We start from the raw sequence: 23,574 nt of genomic DNA on the forward strand, positions 1-23,574 counted from the left end.
GTAAGTCTAGAGAAGACACACTCCAGTCTCACTAGACCTATGAGATTAAGATGGCTCTCCCACCCCAAAGCCGGGTTTGTGTGGATGCTGTGTAATTTGCCACCCTGTTACAACTCAGTGCCAAGAAATAACAAACAGCCCACTGTCTGTTATTAAAGGAATTATATTTATGAATCTTTACTTGATTAAAGGGTTAGTAAAGAAAAGAAAGAAGAGAAACAAAAAGGGCCCATTATAATTAAACAGTCAAAAGTACACAAGTTGGAGCTCAACTCTTCCCAAAATTCATATTCACCTTTGCTCAGTTGACTACAGCACCTGGCTTCATCGAATCACGGTCCCCCACCCGGTCGAATCCTACAACTGGCTCTCTCCAGTGTCTTCCCACTTCATCTCCCACCAAACAAATGACCCAGTTCACATTCCAAAGCATCCATTATTTCTAACCTTAACCCAAACACTGCTTCTACAGAAAGACCTTTCCCAGGGTTTTACACATTTAACCACCAATTTACAGAAGAGGGGGAGAATAAATTAATTTTTGCTGATCTTTAGCAGATATAAAATGGTCCTGAGACAATAAGTTGACCCTCACTCCTTGTTGCTGCTCCTGCACAATAGCAAAATTTTCTGTGTTTATTTGCAACAAAACTTTGCAAGTGTGAATTGATGATGAATTCCAGGCAAATGTCTTTCATAATGAACTTTACTGTCACTAACATTGGTTAACAGGCTTGGATATTCTTGTCTTTTGCAGAAAATTGACAAATACAGCAATTACCCAATGTATCATACTGTGTATGAAACATTTGAGTTGGTGGAACAGTTCTATGACCCATCCTTTAGAAAACTGCTTACAGTGGCCCAGATAAGAGGAGGATTAGTTTATGAGATAGCGGACTCTACCATCATACCTTTTGACTGCAGGGATTATGCTGATGCTTTGAATGAATATGCAAAAGTAATTTATGAGCAAGCAAAGCAGAATCAAATGCTGCTTGACAAGTATCATGTTGTCTTCGGTGAGTATAGACAACCTGTGTTGCAGGAGAGTCACGTTCCTTGGAAATGGTCCATATCATGGTTTTGTGTTATGAGATGCTGCCTCGTCTGCAAGTTCAAAAGAAATGGCTTAGTTACATTTTTCATATAAATTTCATTTGAGCAACTTTTTATTTCTTATTCCAGACATTTTGATAGTTATTTGTAAATTCTGAAAGGGCAAATTTGAATTGCCCAAACTGCTATAATATGTGGTTTGTTTGGCTGTATGTGGTTTGACTTACAGCTTTAAGATGGCGTTACCAAAGACGTGCGACAGCTTACTTGCGGTTCAAAAACAAAGGAATTTGATTAAAAACATTATCAGTAACACATATTTTGAAGTAAATTGTGGTATCACTGCAAACAATGAAGAGACAGCTGAGGGCAAGAGATGTGCCCTGCTGCTGTGCTGCAAAATCTACATACTTTGAATTGGAGCCGTGCCGGTCGGAAAGGACAGGACGGAGGAGTTCCGATAGCCGTACAACTTACCTGGGTGCGAGCACGGATCTCTCAAGTGCTAAGCTGATTTGGTGAGGTTGAGAATGGCTTCTTTGGCAGCGAAATCCAGGTCTGAAGTGAATCACTGTTTGGAGAATCTAAACACTGGCCCGGAGAGACTGGAAAGACATGGTATTGAGAGTTGGATGAAGTTGGATCACTTTAAGTGCCAGGCTGAACTGGAGAGGTTGAGAATAGCTTCTCTGGCAGCAAATCTGGCTGGAGCAATTTGCCATGCTGGGGCCCAGTTCCTAGTGCAAGCTTCAGACAATTTAAACACTGGCCCAGATAGACAGGGGGCTCCTCTCTCCATGGCACTGCCCCTGGCTGCTGTACATCTTGTCTGTGAACTTTGTGGCAACTTGCCTCACTAACATGATGAGCTGAATACTGAGGCTTTGGGCCTACTCCAAGCTGCTTCGAAGATTTGGATTTCAGGACTCAGTACGGTTCGGAATTCTGTTGTTGCTTGCTTCTATTGCATGTGTGATTTGTTTCTTTTCTCTTTCTCTGTCGGTGCTAGGGGTTGGTATTACTTCAGCTTCCTTGCTTTGCAACTGCCTGTAGGGCAAACAAATCTCAAGGTTGTATAATTTTTACAATTCATTGATAATAAATTCACGTTGAATCTTGTATGTTTGTATGATGGAAAGTACTCTGTAAATGCACTCCTTACACATGCATTCACTCACATGCAAACGTGGTCTTGTCATGCTGCTGTCGTTGCAGAGAGTGTACACACGTCAGTGTCTTACCCAGTATATTCTCATAATTAACCCATTGTTTTCTCTCTGCATTCAGAGTCAGACACCAAAGTTTATTTTAATTTCATTCTTTCTTTGAGCTTGATCGTTAAGTATGCGATTGCGTTGAACATTTTGCTGTTCTGTCTCTCACCAGTCTCATGGCCTGTTAATGGATTTTGTGCAGTCCCAAGTATAGTGTATCTAATTTTCCTACATATTTGACACTATACCCAAGGCATTTTTAATGTATACGTCGTGTTATTCTTTGGAAATTGAAGCACTGAGTTATTGGAAGCCTACTGATAATTGTAGTTTGGATTGTTAATGATGATTATTTGCATGTCATTTTATCACTTCACACACTTGTTAAATTGTTCCTTAATGCTATTAATAGTTGATATGCAGTGAATCATGTTGTAAATCATTAATGCATGAATTATGATCAATGTTATTTTCAGTGAGCTGACATTTATTCATTGCTAATGAATAAATAAGGACAAAATAGCTTAACAGCTCCAGAGAAATTTGCCTTTTGGCTACCATTACTAAACCCATACGCAAGTATTAGCCACTGGTTGCATTCTCTGCTTGTCAAGAAAAAAATGGGTAAATATCAAAGTAAGCACAGTCAAAACATGCTTTTATGCTGACCGATTCTGAATTTCTCCTTTGATCTGTCTGAAAGATAACCGCAGAGCATCCACCTAAGGTAACAGTAGGACATTGTGTCTTTATGATAATTTAAGATACTGAATTGTTACCCTAGTCCATTATAAATTATACCTCCACCCCAAAGATACGAACAATGTTTAATTACAGAAAGATTGTAGCTTGGGTGGAAGCTGTTTGTCTGATTGAATCTCTGCTATTTTATTTCCAATTAATTAAAATCTAATCACTTAAATGCTCTGCAGTATATCAAATAGATATTAAAAGAAGAAAATGTTAAGCGTACTTAACAGTTGGGTATCATCTATGGAGAGAGGAGATGAAGAGTTGACTTTTCAAATCATGCCCTGAAACATGAACTGTTTTGATATTAAAATATTCTGATGCTACTGACCCTCACCATTGTTTCATTGTATATAGAACAGCGAATGCTATTAATATTATATGCATTGCTAAACACGAAAACAGATTTTTACTGTCCTGGCTGTCAAGAGACTCGAGAATTGAAATATTTGGATGTGTGCAAAGTTGCAGAAATTAGGTCCAGTAATAAAGTACACAGAAACACCGTTTAATGGACAAGTAAATTCTGAAAGGCAATGAATTGTAATTATTGTCAAACAACCTTTTGTGGCACTGAAAATTAACACTTGTTTTATTAATATAGGGGCTGGTTACTTCAAGCTTTCCTGCCAGAGATGTTAAAACAACAAAACATTTTATTATTCTATTTCTTTGCTCTAATAATTATGCAAGTTTGATTCTATGTTAAATTAAGTTTTACTTGTAGAATTTAACAGACACTAGCAACAATGAAAGTGATTTACTTCTATTTTCAATGAGGGCGAAGTTTTAAAATAATTTTCATTTAATTAGAAGTGCATTCCCTGAAATTAATTTAGTTGCAATTATATTTCAGACTCTTTGTTCTCTGCTGCACTTAACTTTACACGTGTTGCCATGGAGTTTCATGAACGATTAAAAATGATTGACACTAGCAAGTGAGTATTAAACGGAATGAAGTTCAAGTTATCTTTTATCCCCTTTCTCTGTTATTGTTCCATCTCTTGCCACATTTTCTTTATCCCCCTATTCTTCAATAAGGCAAACCCTGGATTCTGTCCGTTGTTCGACATTGGCCATCATCCATTGTGATTTAGTGGACAAACTGGAATGAGATCTTACACTCTTTCCATTGCGTGAAAAAGCTCAAAACAAAGCATAGTTCAGTATTGGCCCACTTTGGAGTTCCATGAGCTGAACCTGCAACTGTGAATGTATGAATTCATAGATATGAAGAGAGAATAAAAGCAAATGTTTGAATTTAATCAGGGCTGATGAATGAAGGTGATGGCTGATTACTGAAAGGAAGAGTATGCACAACAATTTATTGACCATTTTCAGTGATTGCCCTGATGAATGGTCTCGGCCTGAAGCATTGGCTGTTTATTCATTTCCATAGATGCTGCCTGACCTGCCGAGTTCCTCCAGCACTTTGTGTGGTTTGCTCTGGATTTCCAGCATCTGCAGAATTTCCTGTTAATGATTATTTCAGATAGGTTCTGGAGTTTAGACCTTGACGTGAGAATCGTTCCACAACAACATTCACATAGGTGTAATTTAAAGCAGAGGTCCTATGTGTTCTTCTATTGTAAACATGGTTATCCTGATCACCAGGCTTACAGACTTCAGTTTCTCACTGACTTCACTCTTTTGAGTCCCACCCACCTGCCTATCTAGTATAAACACTCTGTGGTAGTGAAAGATATTGGTTCCCCCTTCTTTTCAAGTACAATTCATCCCTGTAGAACAGGGCATTTCTACCCCAGAAGAGTTCCCAATGATTTGAGAACCTGAATCCCTGCCCCTTTCATCAGCTCTTCAGTCACACATTCACTTGGCCTACCCTTCTATTCCTGAGCTAACTAGCCATAGCACCGTGAGTAATCCGGAGGTCACCACTCTCGAGGTCCTGCATTTTAATTTCTTATCTAACTTTGTATACTCATTCTGCTAGATCTCATCTTGTGTTCTATCTGTGTCAATTGTACCAACATGCATAACTACCTCTGGCAGCTGCTCAGAGATATTCTTAACCCATAAGTGGGGAATTTAGATTTATCAGAAAGTCAGCATAGACACAATGGGTTGAGTGGCCTCCTAATTTACCCTGAAATATACTAAAATTATTATTCTAAAAAATTGAGACAAATTAAGTTTTCTTAAAGATTGTAATTTGTCACTTTGTGAATGTCTTTAACAGCCCCCTAGTGGCACGAATGTTAAATGACCAGTTGATGCTGTTGGAAAGATCCTTCATTCATCCTCAGGGATTACCAGGGAGACCCTTCTACAGGTAGGTACTGTGAGCCTTTAATGATGGCCCCATTATCTGGTTCTTTTCATCACACTCATCTGCTGTACAAATAACTCCTAAATTCATAGGAAGTTTAGTCAGTCACCATGTTCCCCTTGTTGCTTTTCAGCTTGTTAAAATCACTTGAATTATTTGCTTAATCTAGTACTTAGTCAACTTAATGGATCTTTGTTTTTAAAGTTATATTTTTCTTTAATGACCTCAACTAACCAAAATGGATGAATAATGCGTTTAGCTTCATAGGATAATAGCCGGAGCTATTTGTAGGAAATTCTAAATAGGCTCATATCTTACTATGAATAAAGGTGGAGACCATGACAGTAATTAGTTGACGACATATGGTGACAAGGTGAGATGAGATGATTATGTGATTTCTCAATCAAATTTTGTGATGATATTGCTACAATTTACTAGCTAATTTGATGTACATAGTTTGTATTTATTCACTAACTACTCTACTTTTCTGGAGTAATTCCTGGCTCCTTGGAAATGTTCCTGCTGTTTGTTTCCTCTGTTCTTTGAGCAGACTCGATTTTCTGAACAAACTGAGTTTGTAGAAATTTAGAAAACATGGAAAACGTACAGCACAATACAGGCCCTTCGGCCCACAATGCAGTGCTGAACATATACTTACTTTAGAAATTACTTAGGGTTACCCATAGCCCTCTAGTCTTCTAAGCTCCATGTACCTGTCCAGGAGACTCTTAAAAGACCCTTTCGCATCTGCCTCCATCACCGTTGCTGGCAGCCCGTTCCACGCACTCACCACTGACATCTCTATTGTACCTACTTCCAAGCACCTTAAAACTGTGCCCTCTCATGTTAGCTGTTTCAGTCCTGGGAAAAAGCCTCTGACTATCCACACGATCAGTGCTTCTCATCATCTTATAAACCTCTATCAGGTCACCTCTCATCCTCTGCCACTCGGAGGAGAAAATGCCAAGTTCACTCAACCTGTTCTCTTAAGGCATGGTCCCCAATCCAGGCAACATCCTTGTAAATCTCCTCTGCACTTTTTCTATAGTTTCCACACCCTTCCTGTAGTGAGGTGACCAGAACTGGGCACAGCTGTGGTCAGCTGTTTGCTGTGAATAATAATCTTTCTCCATCTCGAACTCGGTAGCCGATAGAATGTTGTCAATGCTCTATAACTGGCTTGGTTTTAGCACTACTGATAGTTGCTGAAAAATGTGAGACAAGGGCGCAGGAAGATGCAATAGCCAGCCAGTCTAGAACAAAAATCTGCCTATTTAAATTGATTTTAAAAGTGTTAGTTTTATATAGTATGTATATTTAAATAGAACGCAAGAAAATGGAGACAAATGGTCCTCAGGCCTGCCCCACATTCAATATGATCAAGGCTAATCTATGCAGGCCTCAACTCTTTTTCTGTACCGGTTCCCAATAAATTTTAATTCCTTGGTCTTTCAAATACTTCTGCCTTATAAAAGATTCAATGATTTGGTCTCTTTCACCCCCAGGGCAGAGAATTCACTATCCTCTGAATCTCATTAAGAAATTTCTATGCAACTCGTACCAGCCCCTTTGTTCATTCTCTCCCCTTGTTAGTGACCTATTAGTGAAAACTACTGTATTTCTGAAGTGTAACCTCTCCAGTCAGCCAGCTCTTTGCGCTCTGTTCCTTAGTACTATATTCCAAGCCCAATTTTATGTTCTTGACCCAAACCACTTCCACTTCCCATGGTCAGATTCCTGCCTTCAGCCATGATCTGCCACCTCTTGCACACAGCTCACCTCTGACAGGGTGACCTTCTGACAATAAAGCTCAACAATCAAAAACTCTTTGCTTGCTTGAAAACACAGAAGCAAAGGGAATTAAGAAAAAGGACAAGATGGAAATGCACAAAGGGGCAGAAAAGTCCCTGAGTAAATAAAGGAAGTCAAAGCAAAAACAGTAGAAGGAACAGTACAAGCAGATTATAAAGGATGAATTTGCAGGCTCTCCCATGCCACTTCTGGTCACATTTGATGTTACGGGCTGTCACTGTTACTTCACTTCTAAGGTTCAACTCTTTGATCTGTAGTTGGACCAAGGCTCTGACAAACTGGAATTAAACATCAAGATAATGTTTAGATTGATAGGAACACCTTCCACCAATTTGCTGAGTAGATTTACTGGGCAAGAATGGCCAATTTGAATTGTACTGCTCTTGAATATCTGAACAGTTTTCCAAATTGTGAGAGGTAACAAAACTGGAACTTGGATGGATTCATAGCTAGTTCTGGAGCACGAGTTTTCCATTAACCAAGGATAGGCCACAAGATGGAGGAGCAGAATTAGGCCATTGCCCATCAAGTCTTTTGTGCCATTTCATCATGGCTGATCCAATTTTTCCCTCAGCCCCAATCTCCTGCCTTCTCCCCAAATCCCTTCATGTCTTGACCAATCAAGAATCTATCAACCTCTGCCTTAAACACACATAAAGGCTTGACCTCTACCACTGCCTATGGCAAAGAATCGCACAGATGTACCACTCAGTTACATCTGGTAATTGGCCCTCCCTTCCTTACAGGATAAAGAAAATATAGGCAAATGGATTAGGGAAGCAAGCAGGCAAAAGACGGCGTGGAAGAGAGTGGTAGTCGATTGGATGTAGGGGTGTTAAGTGGAAGCTGCTGCTCTGTTATCAAGACATGGTTAAAAACCTGACAGCGGAGCACCAGACTCCAATGATGATGGAAATGATTCATCTGGCCCATGAAACGTAATGTGGTTAGTTTTCTTATTTCTACATGCATCCGTCCACTTGGGGAAGAATGCTTACCTGTAAATGAATAATCTAAAATTATGTTCTTTTGAGTTAATTGATTGGAAAACTGTGTGAACTCTCATGGGTTTTATGATCACACCTGTTGAACCCTTGGACCCACCTCATTCATTAATTCCAGCCTAAAGAATTCCTTAGGTGCTGCAAAACAATCCAATCATTTCAAAACAACACACAAAATACTGGAGGAACTCAGCAGGCCAGGCAGCATCTGTGGAAAAGAGTACACAGTTGACTCTTCAGGCCAAGACCCTTCATCAGAACTGGAAGCAGAGATGAAAAGTCAAAAGTATGAAGATGGGGGGGTGGGAAGGAAGTAGTACAAGGGTGAGGGTGAAGTAAAGAGCTGGGAAGTTGATTGGTGAAAGAGATAAAGGACTGGAAAAGGAGAGATCTGATAGAAGAGGACAGAAGACCATGGAAGGGGAGGAGGAGGAGCACCAGAGGGAGGTGATGAGTAGGTAAGGAGATAAGGTGAGAGAGGGAATCAGGAATGGGGAATTTTGAAGAGAGGGGCACTTACTAGATGTTCGAGAAATCGATGTTCATACCATCAGGTTGGAAACTACCCAGACAGAATACAATGTGAACTCTTGCAGTGACTGTTTACTCTTTTTCCATAGATGCTACCTGGTCTGCTGAAATTCTCCAGCATTTTCTACGTGTTGCTTTAAATTTTCAGCATCTGCAGATTTTCTCGTGTTTGTATTCCAATTATGTCAAATATTCTTGCAATATCCACAAACAGCATTCTTTGCTTCACTGACCATTACCAGACCAATCATCAGTCCAGGTAAGTGAAGATCTTAGGTAGAAGCACCAACGCGTGACTCCTCTGCAGAAATGAGCAAAAGGAGATAAAGCTACAGTTTACACAAATCTTTTCTCTCCACACTGCTACAGAGCTGGGTGGATGTTAAACAGCAAAAGAAACTGTTTTTCTTATGCTTAAGAAGTGTTGATGTATTTTGCAGGATCATTGTCAAATAAAAAGTAACATTTAGGCATGAAAGGAAATGGCAAGGCAGGTGATCAAAGGCTTGGTTCAAGTTAATTTGCAACTGTGTCCTAATACCGAGAGAGGATGGGGAGACTTATGGAAGGAATCCCAGAGTGCAGGACACACAGCAGAAAGAGAAGCCGTCAGTTGTGATAAACATATTCGGTGCTTGCGCTCATCCATGGTCAGTGACCAGTAATTTGGAAGTTTGGTTGGTCACTGTGCTTGGCAAATTGTTTGCAGACATTTTGACTGCAATCGAGAAGCCATCAGAAGTGTGCAATTGAGGCTGCTGTCTCCTCACAATGACTGCTTATATGCACATCTGGGGTCCAAATGGATATTGATTAGATGTTGGCTGGTTCAAAACACTGTATACAGTTTAGCAGCAGAAATTCTGATTGGTTAACTTCAAGGAAGGTTCATTGGAAGTGTTTGCTTTGCTGTTCACAAGCTCACACACTCCCACCAACATTCTGAGACGACACCCTCCACTGCGCACTGATGGCTTCTCACTTGGAGCCAATATGTCTGCAATCATTTTACTAAACTAAACAATCAACCAAACTTCTACTAGCCAGCTTGGGTTAGTTGCAGAGATGAGTAAACCTTACGGAGCAAGAAGCTTGAACACCCTGACACCCTGACCTTCTCAATCTGGCCCGGCCCTTAAATTGACAAAACCTCAGGTTGTTGGTTGCTCTTGGCCGCAGACCGTGCCGCTTCAATATGCACTCAGGCTTGGGCCTTGTCGCTTTGCTGCAGCCTGTACTCAGCCGTTCCAATTTGGCCTGGTGCTTGAATCGGCCAAGCTTCAGGTCCGTCCTCACTCTCGGGCCCCACTGTCTCGACTCAGTTCTGCTGTATCGAATCGCGTCCAAGTCTGCTCCAGTAATGGTCAAACATTGGCTCATTCCCTGCTCTTAGTTACAGGCCCCACCATCTTGATTCGGGCCATATACGCCCTGCTACAACTGTCCAGCACCATTGAGACTTGAGTTCTCATTGCAAAAATTGCAAAAATGCCAGGTCATACAGGCAATTCAAAAGCTCAAATCCGAAAAGGAAGTAACAGGCTATCGATTGCAGTATTTGTAATCAATAAAAAGTGTGATTAATACGGTTAGTTTTGTTTGCTACCAGCTGTGCTTCACCAGTGCTATTTTAAACATTTCTTTATGATATTCATTAATCCTGAACAATGATAACTGATCCCCTAGTAGTGAGTAATAGATTACTTCTCAAATCAAGATCAACCAAACTGTCTTCATCCCTGATCTATATTACTCATAGCGTTATCTCAAATGATGAAATTCAGAGTGCTAAGAGTGCTATCACTCTTAGAATACTGTAATGGTGAAAGCTGAAAGCTGATGATGCATTTCTTACACTAGAAGCTCAATTGACCAGTTGATTGATCTTTACTTGAAAATTATTATTTAATAGCACAATATAAAATTCATAATCTATCATTTAAGATTATCAAAATTTTCAGTTCACATTAGGAATGTAACTCAAATCAGTTGAAAGAGTAGATGTAAATATAGGCTTAACTAAATTGCAAATGAATTCAGGAATACACTTTGCAGCAAATACAAGAACTAAGGTTGGAGCCTGAGTTGATTGAATATATTCAATATATAATGGCTACATTTTTAAAGTATATGAAATTTGAGAGTTATGGGGAGTGATTAGGAAAAGTAAGGCCAGGTGTGATCAGATTTACAGTTGTTTTGGATGGGGAAGGCTTAAAGCTCCAATGACCTACTCTTGCTCCTAATTCTTTTGTTCAAACCCACGGGTCTCCATTGTTCTCATTAATGCATCTCCACTTTTCAAGGAATAATGTCCTAGTTTTACCTGGTGCTGTTGGTATGGATATTTTCAACAATAACTTTGTTGCTACAAGTATATTTTTTAAAAAGATTTATTTATGTAAACTTTAAATCCAGGTTGTTGTGTTTTGGTAGTTTAATTCTGTTAACTTGGAACATTAACTAAGCACCACTAATGTATGTCAAATTCTGACAATGCTATTTGATAGATGTGGCATTTGATTTTTTTTAAACATTTCTTTTCTCTCATAGGCATATCATTTATGCTCCTAGTGCCCACAATAAGTATGCAGGAATACCCTTTCCAGGAATCTATGATGCACTCTTTGACACAGCATATGTTCCAGATCAATATAAAGCCTGGCAGGAAGTGAAAAAGCAGATTGCTATTGCGTCCTTTACAGTGCAGGCTTCTGCTGAGACATTAAAGCAAATGTAATTTAATTGGTTTTATGACTGATGGATGGTATTCAAAACAAAGTTTTTCACTGTGTTTCAGTGCACAAGACAAGAACAATTTACTTTGAGATGCTGTGGAAAAGAAATTAGAAATGGAGCTAAAGAAGTATCATTAAGCCCATCCTATCTTGACTAACCATTTCAGAATATAAGGAAATCAAATAAAGCTATCTTTCACACAAAACCAATTATTTGTTCATCGTTCTCTATAATGTACTCTCAGATGTGCTAATTATCATTTTCTGTTTTAGTTGGATCATATTAAAAGCTAATCTTTGTACACAACAGGATAATTCAGGCTAAATATGTTGATGTAAATGTACAGTGTACTGGGTATGTTAATCAAAATGGCTTCTTTGGTTTACTAGAGTAGGAATGCTTTTATGTTTGATAAGTGTTTTCTCTTGCAGTTGTTTAGCTTTGGACTTGCTGATATGGGGATTGTATTCATTTGTTAACCAATGGGGAATGTTATTTTGTCTTGTGAGGCTGGGAACTTGGGGGGGTTTCGCGGTCTTTTGAGGGGAGGTGGGAAGGAGACGCCGAGGAAGTTGGAAGTGCGCTGCACTGCTCGGTCGACCACCAGGGGTGATCCCAGGTGCAAGGACATGGAGGTCGGAAGAAAGTGACGAGGGGTTGAATGGTTCGATGGTTCAGCTTCAACGTTGTGCACTAAACTGACTGAACTTTGATAAGTTGGCGCCTTTTACTTTATTTTCTTTTCCTTCATATATACTGTATTGCATAGTACTCTTTTAGTTTTAGTAAAATCTTTAAAGTGTATTGCATAACAGTATCTGGTGTGAGTTTGATATTGTGTATGTATGCGCGGCATAAACTTGATTCTCACGGCACCTGCGTATACGGGAGGTGGGGTTGGTGAGTGACTGGATCTCCTTTTCCCCTAGACATATACCAGCCTGTTGGGTAAGTGTTACATAAATATAAATTGCAAATTGCAATCAGTATTCAAATACCAGAATTGTGAGCATCCAACTGTTTAAAATAGCAGCAACTCTGAAACTTGTTAATAATATCGATTTTATGTTTAAATTCAGTTCAATATATCCAGCTGACCTTGCATTGTAACTATCAGAATGTTTGCTGCTGCTATTTCTCTCCGTGCCCTGTGGTGCGTTGGGCAGCAACCTTGCTGTTTCTTTAGCATTTTATCTGTTTTCTTTCACGAAGCCGAGTTGCTAGCTGGACGCTCTACTCAGCATGGATGGAAAGCGTGCAAGGAGCCAGCCAGATTCTAACCTAGGACCAGTCACCTCATCCTGGCTGAGGTCACCACCAGCAATATCAGAATGTTTATAGCCTCAATACTATGTACAACTTTTAATTATTTAATCACGTTGCTGTAAAACTCAGAAATCCAGAGTTTGACCTCCTCTAGATTAATTGTATGTTTAAATATATTCCTCATTTACATAAAAATTGGCATTTCATTCAAATTGTGAAGTTTGACTAGTATATTTTGATGAATTTTTACTGTCAGTCATTAAATGTGATACTTGGGTTTGGTAAGATTCATTTGGTTGGTGATATGCATAAAATATAGCTTATAGATTTCATACCCTGATGGTCTGTTTATTGTTGCTGGTGATTTTAACCACGCGAACCTTAAGTCAGTGCTCCCCAAATTCCATCAGTATGTGGACTTTGCAACGGGGGGGGGGGGGGGGGGGGAGGGGACACGTGTTGGACCTAGTTTATACAAACATCCCCGACGTGTACCGGGCAGAGCCACGCCCCCACCTCGGATACTCAGACCACATCTCTGTTATGCTAATCCCAGCATACAGACCTCTTGTCAGGCGCTCCAGACCAGTTCAGAAGCAGGTGAATACCTGGCCAGCAGGAGCCAACTCTGCTCTGCAAGACTGCTTTGAGAACACTGACTGGTACATGTTCAGGGAGGCTGCAACCGATGGGGACTCTGCCAACTTAGAGGAGTACACAGCATCAGTGACCAGCTACAGCAGCAAGTGCATTGACGATGTTACTCTGTCCAAGACCATCACTACATGCGCTAACCAGAAGCCATGGATGACCGCGGAGGTGTGTGCGCTGCTGAGGTCCCGTGACTCCGCCTTCAGTTAGCAACAAGGCAGCTCTAACAGCAGCAAGGGCCAAACTGTCCCGAGCCATCAGAGGGGCAAAGCGTGCCCAGCGAATCCGCAGCCACTTCCAGGACAGCGGTGACATATGGCGCATGTGGAAGGGCATCCAGGACATCACCAATTACAAGACAACATCACCTGACTGTGCGGGTGATACCTCCCTCCCAGATGTGCTGAGTAACTTCTACGCCTGGTTTGAGGCAGAAAATGACGTGGTGGTGAGGAAGTCAAATGACCAGGCGCTGTGTCTCACTGTGGCTGATGTGAGAAGAATCCTGTGCAGGGTCAACCCACGGAAGGCTGCTGGACCAGACAACATCCCTGGTAGAGTGCTCAGAGGATGTGCAGACCAGCTAGCAGATGTTCTCACTGACATCTTCAACATCTCCCTGATCAGCGCCACTGTTCCAACGTGCTTCAAGGCCACCACCATCGTCCCCGTGCCAAAGAAGTCTTCAGTGTCCTGCCTAAATGACTACCGTCCCGTTGCACTTACATCCATTGTCAATAGGCATATCAAGACCCTGCTGCCCCCCTCACTGGAACCCCTGCAGTTCGCGTACCGTCCCAACTGCTCAACAGATGATGCCGTTGCCATCACCCTCCACCTGGCCCTAACCACCTGGACAAAAAAGACACATACATTCGAATGTTGTCCACAGACTTCAGTTCAGCATTCAACACAATCATCCCTCAGAAACTGATTGAAAAGCTGAGCCTACTGGGCCTGAACACCTCCCTCTGCAACTGGATCCTAGACTTCCTGACTGGGAGACTTCAGTCAGTCCGGATCGGGAGCAGCATCTCCAACACCATCACACTGAGCACGGGGGCTCCCCAGGGCTGTGTGTTCAGTCCACTGCTGTTCACACTGCTGACCCACGACTGTGCTGCAACACACAGCTCAAACCATATCATCAAGTTTGCCGATGATACGACTGTGGTGGGTCTCATCAGCAAGAATGACAAGTCAGCTTACAGAGAGGAGGTGCAGTGGCTAACAGACTGGTGCAGAGCCAACAGCCTGTCTCTTAATGTGAACAAAACAAAAGAGATGGTTACATGAGTGAATCTGCAGATGCTGGAAATAAATAAAAATACAAAATGCTGGCAGAACTCAGCAGGCCAGACAGCATCTATGGGAGGAGGTAGTGATGACGTTTCGGGCCGAAACCCGATGTTTGTTGACTTCAGGAGGGCACGGAGTGACCACTCCCCGCTGAACATCGGCTCCAAGGTAGAGATAATAAAGAGCACCAAATTTCTTGGTGCTCACCTGGAAGAGAATCTCACCTGGTCCCTCAACACCAGCTCCATAACAAAGAAAGCCCAGCAGCGTCTCTACTTTTTGCGAAGGCTGAGGAAAGTCCATCTCCCACCCCCCACCCTCATCACATTCTGCAGGGGTTGTACTGAGAGCATCCTGAGCAACTGCATCACTGCCTGGTTTGGAAATTGCACCATCTCGGATCGCAAGACCCTGCAGCGGATAGTGAGGTCAGCTGAGAAGATAATCGGGGTCTCTCTTCCCGCCAACATGAACATTTACACTACACAGACGTACAAAAAGGCTGGATGAACTCAGCAGGTCGGGCAGCATCCGTTGAAAGAAGCAGTCTACGTTTTGGGTCAAGATCCTTTGTCAGGACTAAAGAAGGAGGGAGCAGGGGGCCTATAAAGAAGGTGGGGGAGGGGAAGCAGGGAGGGGATAGGCAGGAGAGGAGAAGAAGGAATGTAAGGGGAAAGCACTATGTCTAATAGAAGAAGGCAGAGTCATGAGAGGTGATAGGCAGCTAGAAGAGGAGACAGTGAAGGTGGAATGGGGTAAGGGAGAGGGAGGGAATTACCAGAAGTTGGCGAAGTTGATGTTCATCCAGCTTTTTTTGTACGTCTTGATTTGACTGCAGCATCTGCAGTGTACCTTGTAGTTACACTACACACTGCATCCGCAAAGGAAACAGCATTATGAAGGACCCCATGCACTCCTCATTCAATCTCTTCTCCCTCCTACCGTTTGGGAAAGGGCTCTGAAGCATTTGGGCTCTCACGACCAGACTATGTAATGGTTTCTTCCCCCAGGCTATCAGACTCCTCAATACCCAGAGCCTGGACTGACACCTTGCCCTATTGTCCTGTTTATTATTTATTGTATTGCCTGCACTGTTTTTCTGCACTTTATGCAGTCCTGTGTAGGTCTGTAGTCTAGTGTAGCTTTCTCTCTTTTTTAACGTAGTTCAGACTAGTTTTTCTACTGTGTCATGTAACACCATGGTCCTGAAAAAGTCTCATTTTTACTATGCACTGTACCAGCACTTATGGTCGAAATGACAATAAAAGTGACGACTTGACTCAAGGTGTCTTGATTGCATCATTTCAGTAGATATTCAAGATAAAAACAATTACTAAAAATACTCAACAGGCAGCATTTGTGGAGGAACAATTGAAGTTTCAGGGTCAATGACCTTTCATCAGAACTGAAAATGTGAGAAAACCTGTTTTAAGGAGGGAAGGGATAGGAAAAGCTGAATTTGGGGAGACCAAAGTTGTCCAGGTGACACAATGCTTTCAAATGAAGGTAGTTATTCAGAGAGGCAAAATATGTATTAAAAAAAAACATGCTGGAATTGTGGGACAACAAATCAGGCATCATCTCTAGACATAGTGTTACGGTTGGATGACTTTACAACTGAGCCAGGCAATTCTAACACAGTACTGGCAGGTAAGTTTTGTTATTCAGCGGTTTGAACAGGGCATGACTGCACAAGCACATGGAGGTCAGCCAGTGAGAAGAGTTTAAAAAGACAGATTTATACAGCGGGTGTCTGAGTAGAGGGAGGCAGAGTAGGAAGGCTTTGGATCAACAGGGCTTTGGTGATAAAGGGTCGAGGTGAGGTAGGTTATCTGTGTAGAATACAAAGTATGTGTGTGAGGCCAGTTTTCTGTGCTCTATGTTAGACATGGGAAGTCCGGGAGACTCCCAGCCTCCTGGATGGCCACACCTGTGCGAAGTGTGTTGAGCTGCAGCTTCTTAGGGACTGTGTTAGGGAACTGGAGATGCAGCTCGATGATCTTCGTCTGGTCAGGGAGAGTGAGGAGGTGATAGAGAGGAGCTATAGGCAAGTAGTCACACCAGGGCCTGGGGACAGATAAGTGGGCAACAGTCAGGAGAGGGAAGGGCAAGAAGCAGATGCTAGAGAGTACCCCAGTGGCTGGCCCCCTTAACAATAAGTACTCCTGTTCAAGTACTGTTGGGGTAGACGGCCTATCAGGGGGAAGCAGCAGTGGTCATGCCTCCGGCACAGAGTCTGGCCCTGTGGCTCAGATGGGTAGGGAAAGGAAGAGGATGGCAGCAGTGATAGGGGACTCTACAGTTAGGGGGTCAGATAGACGACTGTGGACGCAGGAAAGAAACGCGGATGGTAGTTTGCCTCCCAGGTGCCAGAGTCCGGGATATTTCTGATCACATCCACGATAACTTTACATGGGAAGAACAGCCAGAAGTCGTGGTACACATAGGTACAGAATGGCAGGAGGTCCTGAAAACAGACTACAGGGAGTTAGGAAGGAAGTTGAGCAGGACCTCAAAGGTAGTAATCTCGGGATTACTGCCTGTGCCATGTGACAGTGTGTATAGGAATAGATTGAGGTGGAGGATAAATGGATGGCTGAAGGATTGGAGCAGGGGGCAGGGATTCAGATTTCTGGATCATTGGGACCTCTTTTTGGGCAGGTGTGACCTGTACAGAAAGGACGGGTTGCACTTGATTCCCAAGGGTGAAATATCATGGTGGGGAGGTTTGCTAAGGCTATTGGGGAGAGTTTAAACTAGAACTGCTGGGAGGTGGGAACTGAACTGAAGTGACAGGAAAGAGAGAATAGGTGGGTGACCAGAGCAGGGACATGCTCAGACTGATGGCTTGAGATGTGCTTATTTTGATGTGAGGAGTGTTATGAACAAAGAAGATGAGCTTAGAGCGTGGATCAGCACTTGGAGCTGCTATGATGCAGTGGCCAATACAGAGACTTGGATGGTGCAGGGGCAGGAATGGCTACTTCATGTGCCAGGCTTCAGACATTTCAGAAAGGACAGGGAAGGAGGCAAAAGAGGTGGAGGCATAGCACTGTTGATCAAGGATAGTGTCACAGCTGCGGGAAAGGGGTAAGTCGTGGAGGGGTTGTCCATGGAGTCTCTGTGGGTGGAAGTTAGGAAAAGGGGTCGATAACTCTACTGGGTGTTTTTTTTTTAGTAATAGGGACATCGAGAAGCAGATATGGAGACAGATTCTGCAAAGGTGTAATAATAACAGGGTTCTTGTGGTGGGAGATTTTAATTTCCCAAATATTCATTGACATCTCCCTAGAGTGAGGGGTGTAGATGGGGTGGAGTTTGTAAGGTGTGTTCCGAAAGGTTTCTTGACACAATATGTAGATAAGCCTACAAGAAATGAGGCTGCACTTGATCTAGTATTGGGAAATGGACCAGGTCAGGTGTCAGGTCTCTCAGCGGGAGAGTATTTTGGAGATGGTGATCATGATTCTATCTCCTTTACCATAGATTGGAGAGGGATAGGAGCAGACAAGTTAGGGTATGTTTAAGTGGAGTAAGGGGAAACAATGAGGCTATCAGACAGGAACTTGGAAGCATAACTTGGAAACAGATGTTCTCAGGGAAATGTACAGAAGAAATGTGCATCAGTACGTTCCAATGAGACAGAAAGGATGATAGGCTACAGGAACCGTGGTGGACAAAGGCTGTTGTAAATCTAGTTGAGAAGAAGAGCTTACGAAAGATTCAAAAAACTGAGTAATGATAGAGATCTAGAAAATTATAAGGCTAGCAGGAAGGAGCTTAAGAATAAAATTAGGAGAGCCACGAGAAGGCCTTGGCTGACAGGATTAAGGAAAACCCAAGGCTTTCTACAAGTATGTGAAGAGCAAGAGGATAAGACATGAGAGAATGGGACCAATCAAGTGTGACAGTGGAAAAGTGTGTATGGAACCGGAAGAGATAGCAGAGATACTTAATGAATACTTTGCTTCAGTATGCACTACGGAAAAGGATCCTGGCAATTGTAGGGATGACTTGCAGTGGACTGAAAAGTGTGAGCATGCAGATATTAAGGAAGAGAATGTGCTGGAGCTTTTGGAAAGCATCAAGTTGGATAAGTCACTGAGACCAGACGGGATGTACCCGAGGCTAATGTGGGAAGCAAGGGAGGAGATTGCTGAGCCTCTGGTGATGATCTTTGCATCATCAATGAGAATGGGAGAGGTTCCAGAGGATTGGAGGGTTGCAGATATTGTTCTCTTATTCAAGAAGGGGAGTAGAGATAGCCCAATAAATTATAGACCAGTGAATCTTACTTCAGTGGTTGGTAAGTTGATGGAGAAGATCCTGAGAGGCAGGATTTATGAACAGTTGGAGAGGCATAATATGATTAGGAATAGTCAGCATAGCTTTGTCAAAGGCAGGTCAGTTTGGTAGGTCAAATATCGCAGAATGTAGCATTAATGGTAAGACTCTTGGCTGGCAATCCATCTCAAACTATCAGGTTTCCCACCATATCATACGCTACAACCAGATCTCCCCAGTGACTTCTCTCTTCATCTCCTCTCGAATAAAGGCCCAAGACCAACCCTACTGCCCCTCACCAAGAAAACCTTCTGCTAATTGGATGGTACACATTCTACTTAATCCCTTATCTACAAAAATAACTCAAATAGGCTGAAAGTAGAACAGACTGCTAAATGAAATATTTGCAGCATAACAGTAAACATGTGAACCAGGGCATAGTTGTGTCCTCACAACTTTCAAATAATTTGTCATCCCGTCATTAATAACAACCTTTTTAGAGGAATTTTGTGACGTCAGAACCTCTAATCCATTTGTAAATGGTAAATCACTAGGGGAATAGTCACAACCCTGTTACCCGGATGCTACATAGGCCAGCCTATCTGGGAGTCTCTTGACTCATTGAGACCTCCATATCCCATCATCTATGTCTCCAGTTTCAGACATTCCTTGGGATACTTCTGGTCTACCTGGCAAGGCCTCGATCAGTCTATTACTCGTGCCTTCCAGCAACTCAGGCCCCTCTTCCACTTCGCTGAGCTCAGCTTCATTCCTAGTTACTTTAGAGCCCAGCCCTTCTTTGTGGTCCAGCTGCAAACCTGCTTGTCCACAGATAGTTCCCCCCCCCCCCCCCCCCCCCCGTTTCCACTTGCCTCAATGTGATAAGGGTTGGGAGTCTGTTCCTCACTTAGCAGGGAGTTAGCAAAAGGCAGTGTATACCACACCCCCATTTCCTCATCCTCCGAATCCATATCCCATTCAGGGGCTGAATGTCCTCCATCTCTAGAGGTGCCTGTCGCTGCGACCTTTCTCTGAATGAGATGTCCTCTGTCAGCTGGATGGTATGGTGAGTGCTCTTGGAACTAGTCAGTAGAAAAGACACTTTCTAGCTTCAACATATTCTCTATCAACCTCTTCTTCCACCCTCCAGGTACCAGGGAGTCCCCAATCATCTTTCCTCTTTTCAAAGAGTTTCTCCCTGCTATGTCTCACAGGGACACTAGACATTACCATCACTGGGAAGAGGTGGCATCCTCTGCCTAAGGGTGACCACCTGTTCCGAAGTGTTCCTGACACTCACTGTCATCTTGTTCACCTGCACAACAGAGAGCTTCTGCAGTTCAGGCATCACCAGTACCCCAGCAGATAACCCTGACTCTTCTTTGTGGTCTTCCGGAGTAGCCACCAAGAGGGCCTCGGCCTCCAGCATTCTTGAAAGTTTGGGGTTCCCATCACTCTCGCGACTTCCACAGGATGTAACATGGCTGGTTTAGACTGTGGGAACCACACAGTCCCTCGTTTATGCTTAACATCCAGTCCCATGTGGCCATTCACTCCATCAAAAGCAGCTTGGAACACAGGGTGAATGGACAATGTTTCCAGAAAGCCCTCTCCAACTTTCTCCTTGCAGGCTCCCATAAGCCTCCTCATAATAGGAGTATTCGTCCCTCTTGACTGGGTCCAGATAAATCAGTGCTAATGTATCAAGGACCTCAGCTACTCCCACATTTGTCTCTGAAAACTCCAACTTCAATGACAACTAAGACCCCAGATCTCTGGCACACTGTGTGGAGAAATGGCAAATGCGTCAAGTACCAGTTGTAAAATGAACAGAGGATCCTGACAGCCGGTGTCAAGTATGGCTCTAACATAAATACCCTCAATCTGTAGCGATACACTAAGCCTTTAGGAATAGTGTTTTTTGTTTTAGCATGTTCCTTGATATATTTGCTGGGAACATATTCCCCTCACCACCCCGAGATGCCAGGACTGGATCTCTCTGCTTAGGTACCCAGGGGCTCATTCTCCAAGAGGTTTCCCATTGTTCTCAGTACCAGCTGAAGTGTCTCTCTTCACCAGTTATAACAGACATCGGCTGCTCCCCTTCTCATGGGACCCCTGCCACTAGCAGGACATCTCAGTCCTAAAGTCTGCCATGAGCTCCTTTACCACTCCCCAGGGTTGGTTATCAGTGGTCACTTCAGCCAAGTCACTACCAAGGACTATACCCTGCAGATGGAGGCCTCCTGCACCTCCATCGCATTCTCCTCCCCTCATACCTCTCTGATCATCTCAACAAACGAGGGAGGGGGATGTGTCTTACGAGACTTTCAGAGACCCCAAGTGATCAGGTCCGGTGAATGGGCACCTTATGCCACTTGGTCCATTCTTAACTGATTCAGCTGAGTCGCATGAATGGCCCCTCTGTGCTGCAAGCTGCCTTTCTAGCCGAAAAATGGAGGCAGAAAGCTTCTCTCCCTTCTCCTGAAACATGTTCTAAAACCCCGTCCATTAGGCATCCCATCGTGCCAAACGCCTAGTGCTTGCATGCAGGCCACAGAGGTAACAAAGAGGTTCTGTGTCTTTACAGATCTCACTACGTCAACAGCCAGCCCCTTCAAATTTTCAACCAATCCCTGTCTTTTTTCGTCATCAGAGCGTTGCCACCCATCCAGCAACTGAGAGGACTGCTCTGCCCACGTCCCATACTCCTCTTCCCCTTCAGGGGTGGGCTTCGTTCCTGAGAACAGGAAAAGCCTACGATAGCTGGAACTTTGAACCCGGGCAATTTGTTATTTACCGTAAATTCCGGAGTATAAGCTGAGAATTTGGCTTTAAATTTAGGGGTCCTCTTATAGAGAGGGTACCAACTTTGGAAAAACGAATAGATGGAGGACAGGTCGTATTTATTGGCTGTTTTTGAGTCAAATTTGTTCCACTGTCGACGCATGAATTCTTTGGTTTGTTTAAACTCACATCTAATGGCTGGAGCACGGACATCAAACCACCGGGGATGACTACAATGTCAAGTATTTTCAGCTTTCAGTGCTGCTTTTGTCTCACCTGACAAGTGCGCTTTGAACATGTCCCAGACAAGTAGCGACTTTTGCTTCTTGAAACCTTCGGGACGTCAACGCCACACCTCTTTAACCCCCTTCAAGCAACCCGCTTCGTCCATCCAGCAGTGTTCCTGAACGTAAACAACACCCCGCGGGAATTTTCTGGGCAATCTTTGTTTTTTGTCTCACCACAAGATCACGTCTATTCATAAATCAGGTGCACCAACTTCGCGTAGCTTTGAAATTTTCGCTGACCTGTGTTTTTCATCCTATTTCAACACTCGTACTCGAATCAATTCTCTGGAAAGAATGTATCCAGACGATCGCTGGTGATTCACCCACTAAAACTTTTTCTTTCAATTCTGGCCACTGGCATGTTTTCCCGGGTTTGCACATTTCATCTTTGGCATTTTCCTCAGCATGTCCTCTGCCTTTCTCCGCTCTTTCGCTTGTTTCTCGTTTACACTAAACTTCTTAGCAGCTGCAGAATTATTCGTTCCTTTAGCAAAATCAACAACCTTCAACCTGAAGCCAGAATCATATCGCATTTGTTTTAATCTTTTGTACATGGTAGTGGCAAACTCAATACTGAGTACACGTACTGATCCCGCCACCCCGTGTTATGTTTTAACGAGATTACGATGGGCGCTAAATGGTTTCTCGGGGGTTATATTTCAGAGGATTCTTTTCCATTGGGAACCCAATCCAAAACTTCCTTCACTGATAAATATATCAAGAATTCGGTTATAACGCTCTACAATGTGTAGGCATATTTTCTTAGCAGGTTCTCAAAATTCCCAAGTTCCGGATCCGGCAAAGCTGAGTACTGGCATGTGAAATCTTGTGATATTTTCTGGTTAAATCAGAAACCTCTACAAAAGGGGTTAGCTTATACCAAGTTAACATGAAAAAGTCACTTATTTAACCTTGAAAATGGGGGTCGGTTTATACACCGGAATTTACCATCTTCATCAGGGCGATAAGGGCCGCTACCAACTCAGAATGCTCAGCCCTCGCTGGCGTACTCATCAGACATTTCAATTCAGTCCACTCCTCCTTCTCACTCCACAGAAATGAGAACAATCTGTCTTTGAAGTCTCTACCCTCAGCTAGGGGAGACTCAGCTTACGATTCGGCACGCTTGCCTTCGCTCCTCTCCTTCCAGAAAGAATATATAGCCCACGTCCCCCCTCTCCCGGAGCCCCGATTCTACTGCTATTACATCAGTGCTAGTCTGAACTAGAACAAAGTCTTTGCCCACCCTTTTATCAAACCTCCGCTCCAGCCTGGCAGCATCTTTAACCTTGTTTCATAATCACTTTACCAAACAATAGTTTACAGACTTAAACACACAACCCACTGGATCAATGCTCAGGGCAATCACGCGGCATCCAGCAAAATCTATCCCGGACGATACCCCCACAATGAAACACCCTGATTTCCTTGGCTGCACAAGTCTAGGGAAGACAACCTTCAGCCCTGTCAAACCCGTGAGACTGAGGCACACGCGATCCCACCCCAAACCCCAGTTTGTGTGGATGCATCTACCGTTACAAATTAATGCCATGAAATAACACAGCACACTGCATACGATTAAAGGAACTATATTTATGAAT

General features: G+C 43.1%; 1 protein-coding gene and 1 long non-coding RNA gene across 3 annotated transcripts in view; one reads left to right on the plus strand and one right to left on the minus strand.

Moving 5' to 3' along the window:
• naalad2 (N-acetylated alpha-linked acidic dipeptidase 2) overlaps window positions 1–13,055 on the plus strand; it is a 110,827-nt gene extending 97,772 nt beyond the window's left edge. For both annotated transcript variants that reach the window (XM_059964601.1, XM_059964602.1), the window contains 4 exons: window positions 758–1,022; window positions 3,880–3,961; window positions 5,224–5,316; window positions 11,214–13,055. In XM_059964601.1, the coding sequence (XP_059820584.1) occupies window positions 758–1,022; window positions 3,880–3,961; window positions 5,224–5,316; window positions 11,214–11,400 (627 nt within the window). In that variant the 3' untranslated portion in view covers window positions 11,401–13,055. The remainder of the gene's footprint in view (window positions 1–757; window positions 1,023–3,879; window positions 3,962–5,223; window positions 5,317–11,213) is intronic.
• On the minus strand, window positions 1,021–22,035 carry LOC132391422 (uncharacterized). The gene is made up of 3 exons (XR_009511203.1): window positions 21,963–22,035; window positions 1,537–2,106; window positions 1,021–1,110 (listed from the first exon to the last, which is right to left on the minus strand). It is a non-coding gene; the product is annotated as an uncharacterized LOC132391422 (long non-coding RNA).
• Window positions 22,036–23,574: the final 1,539 nt, after the last annotated feature.

The sequence above is a fragment of the Hypanus sabinus genome, chromosome 3 (assembly GCF_030144855.1).
Source record: "Hypanus sabinus isolate sHypSab1 chromosome 3, sHypSab1.hap1, whole genome shotgun sequence".
Lineage (NCBI taxonomy): Eukaryota > Metazoa > Chordata > Chondrichthyes > Myliobatiformes > Dasyatidae > Hypanus > Hypanus sabinus.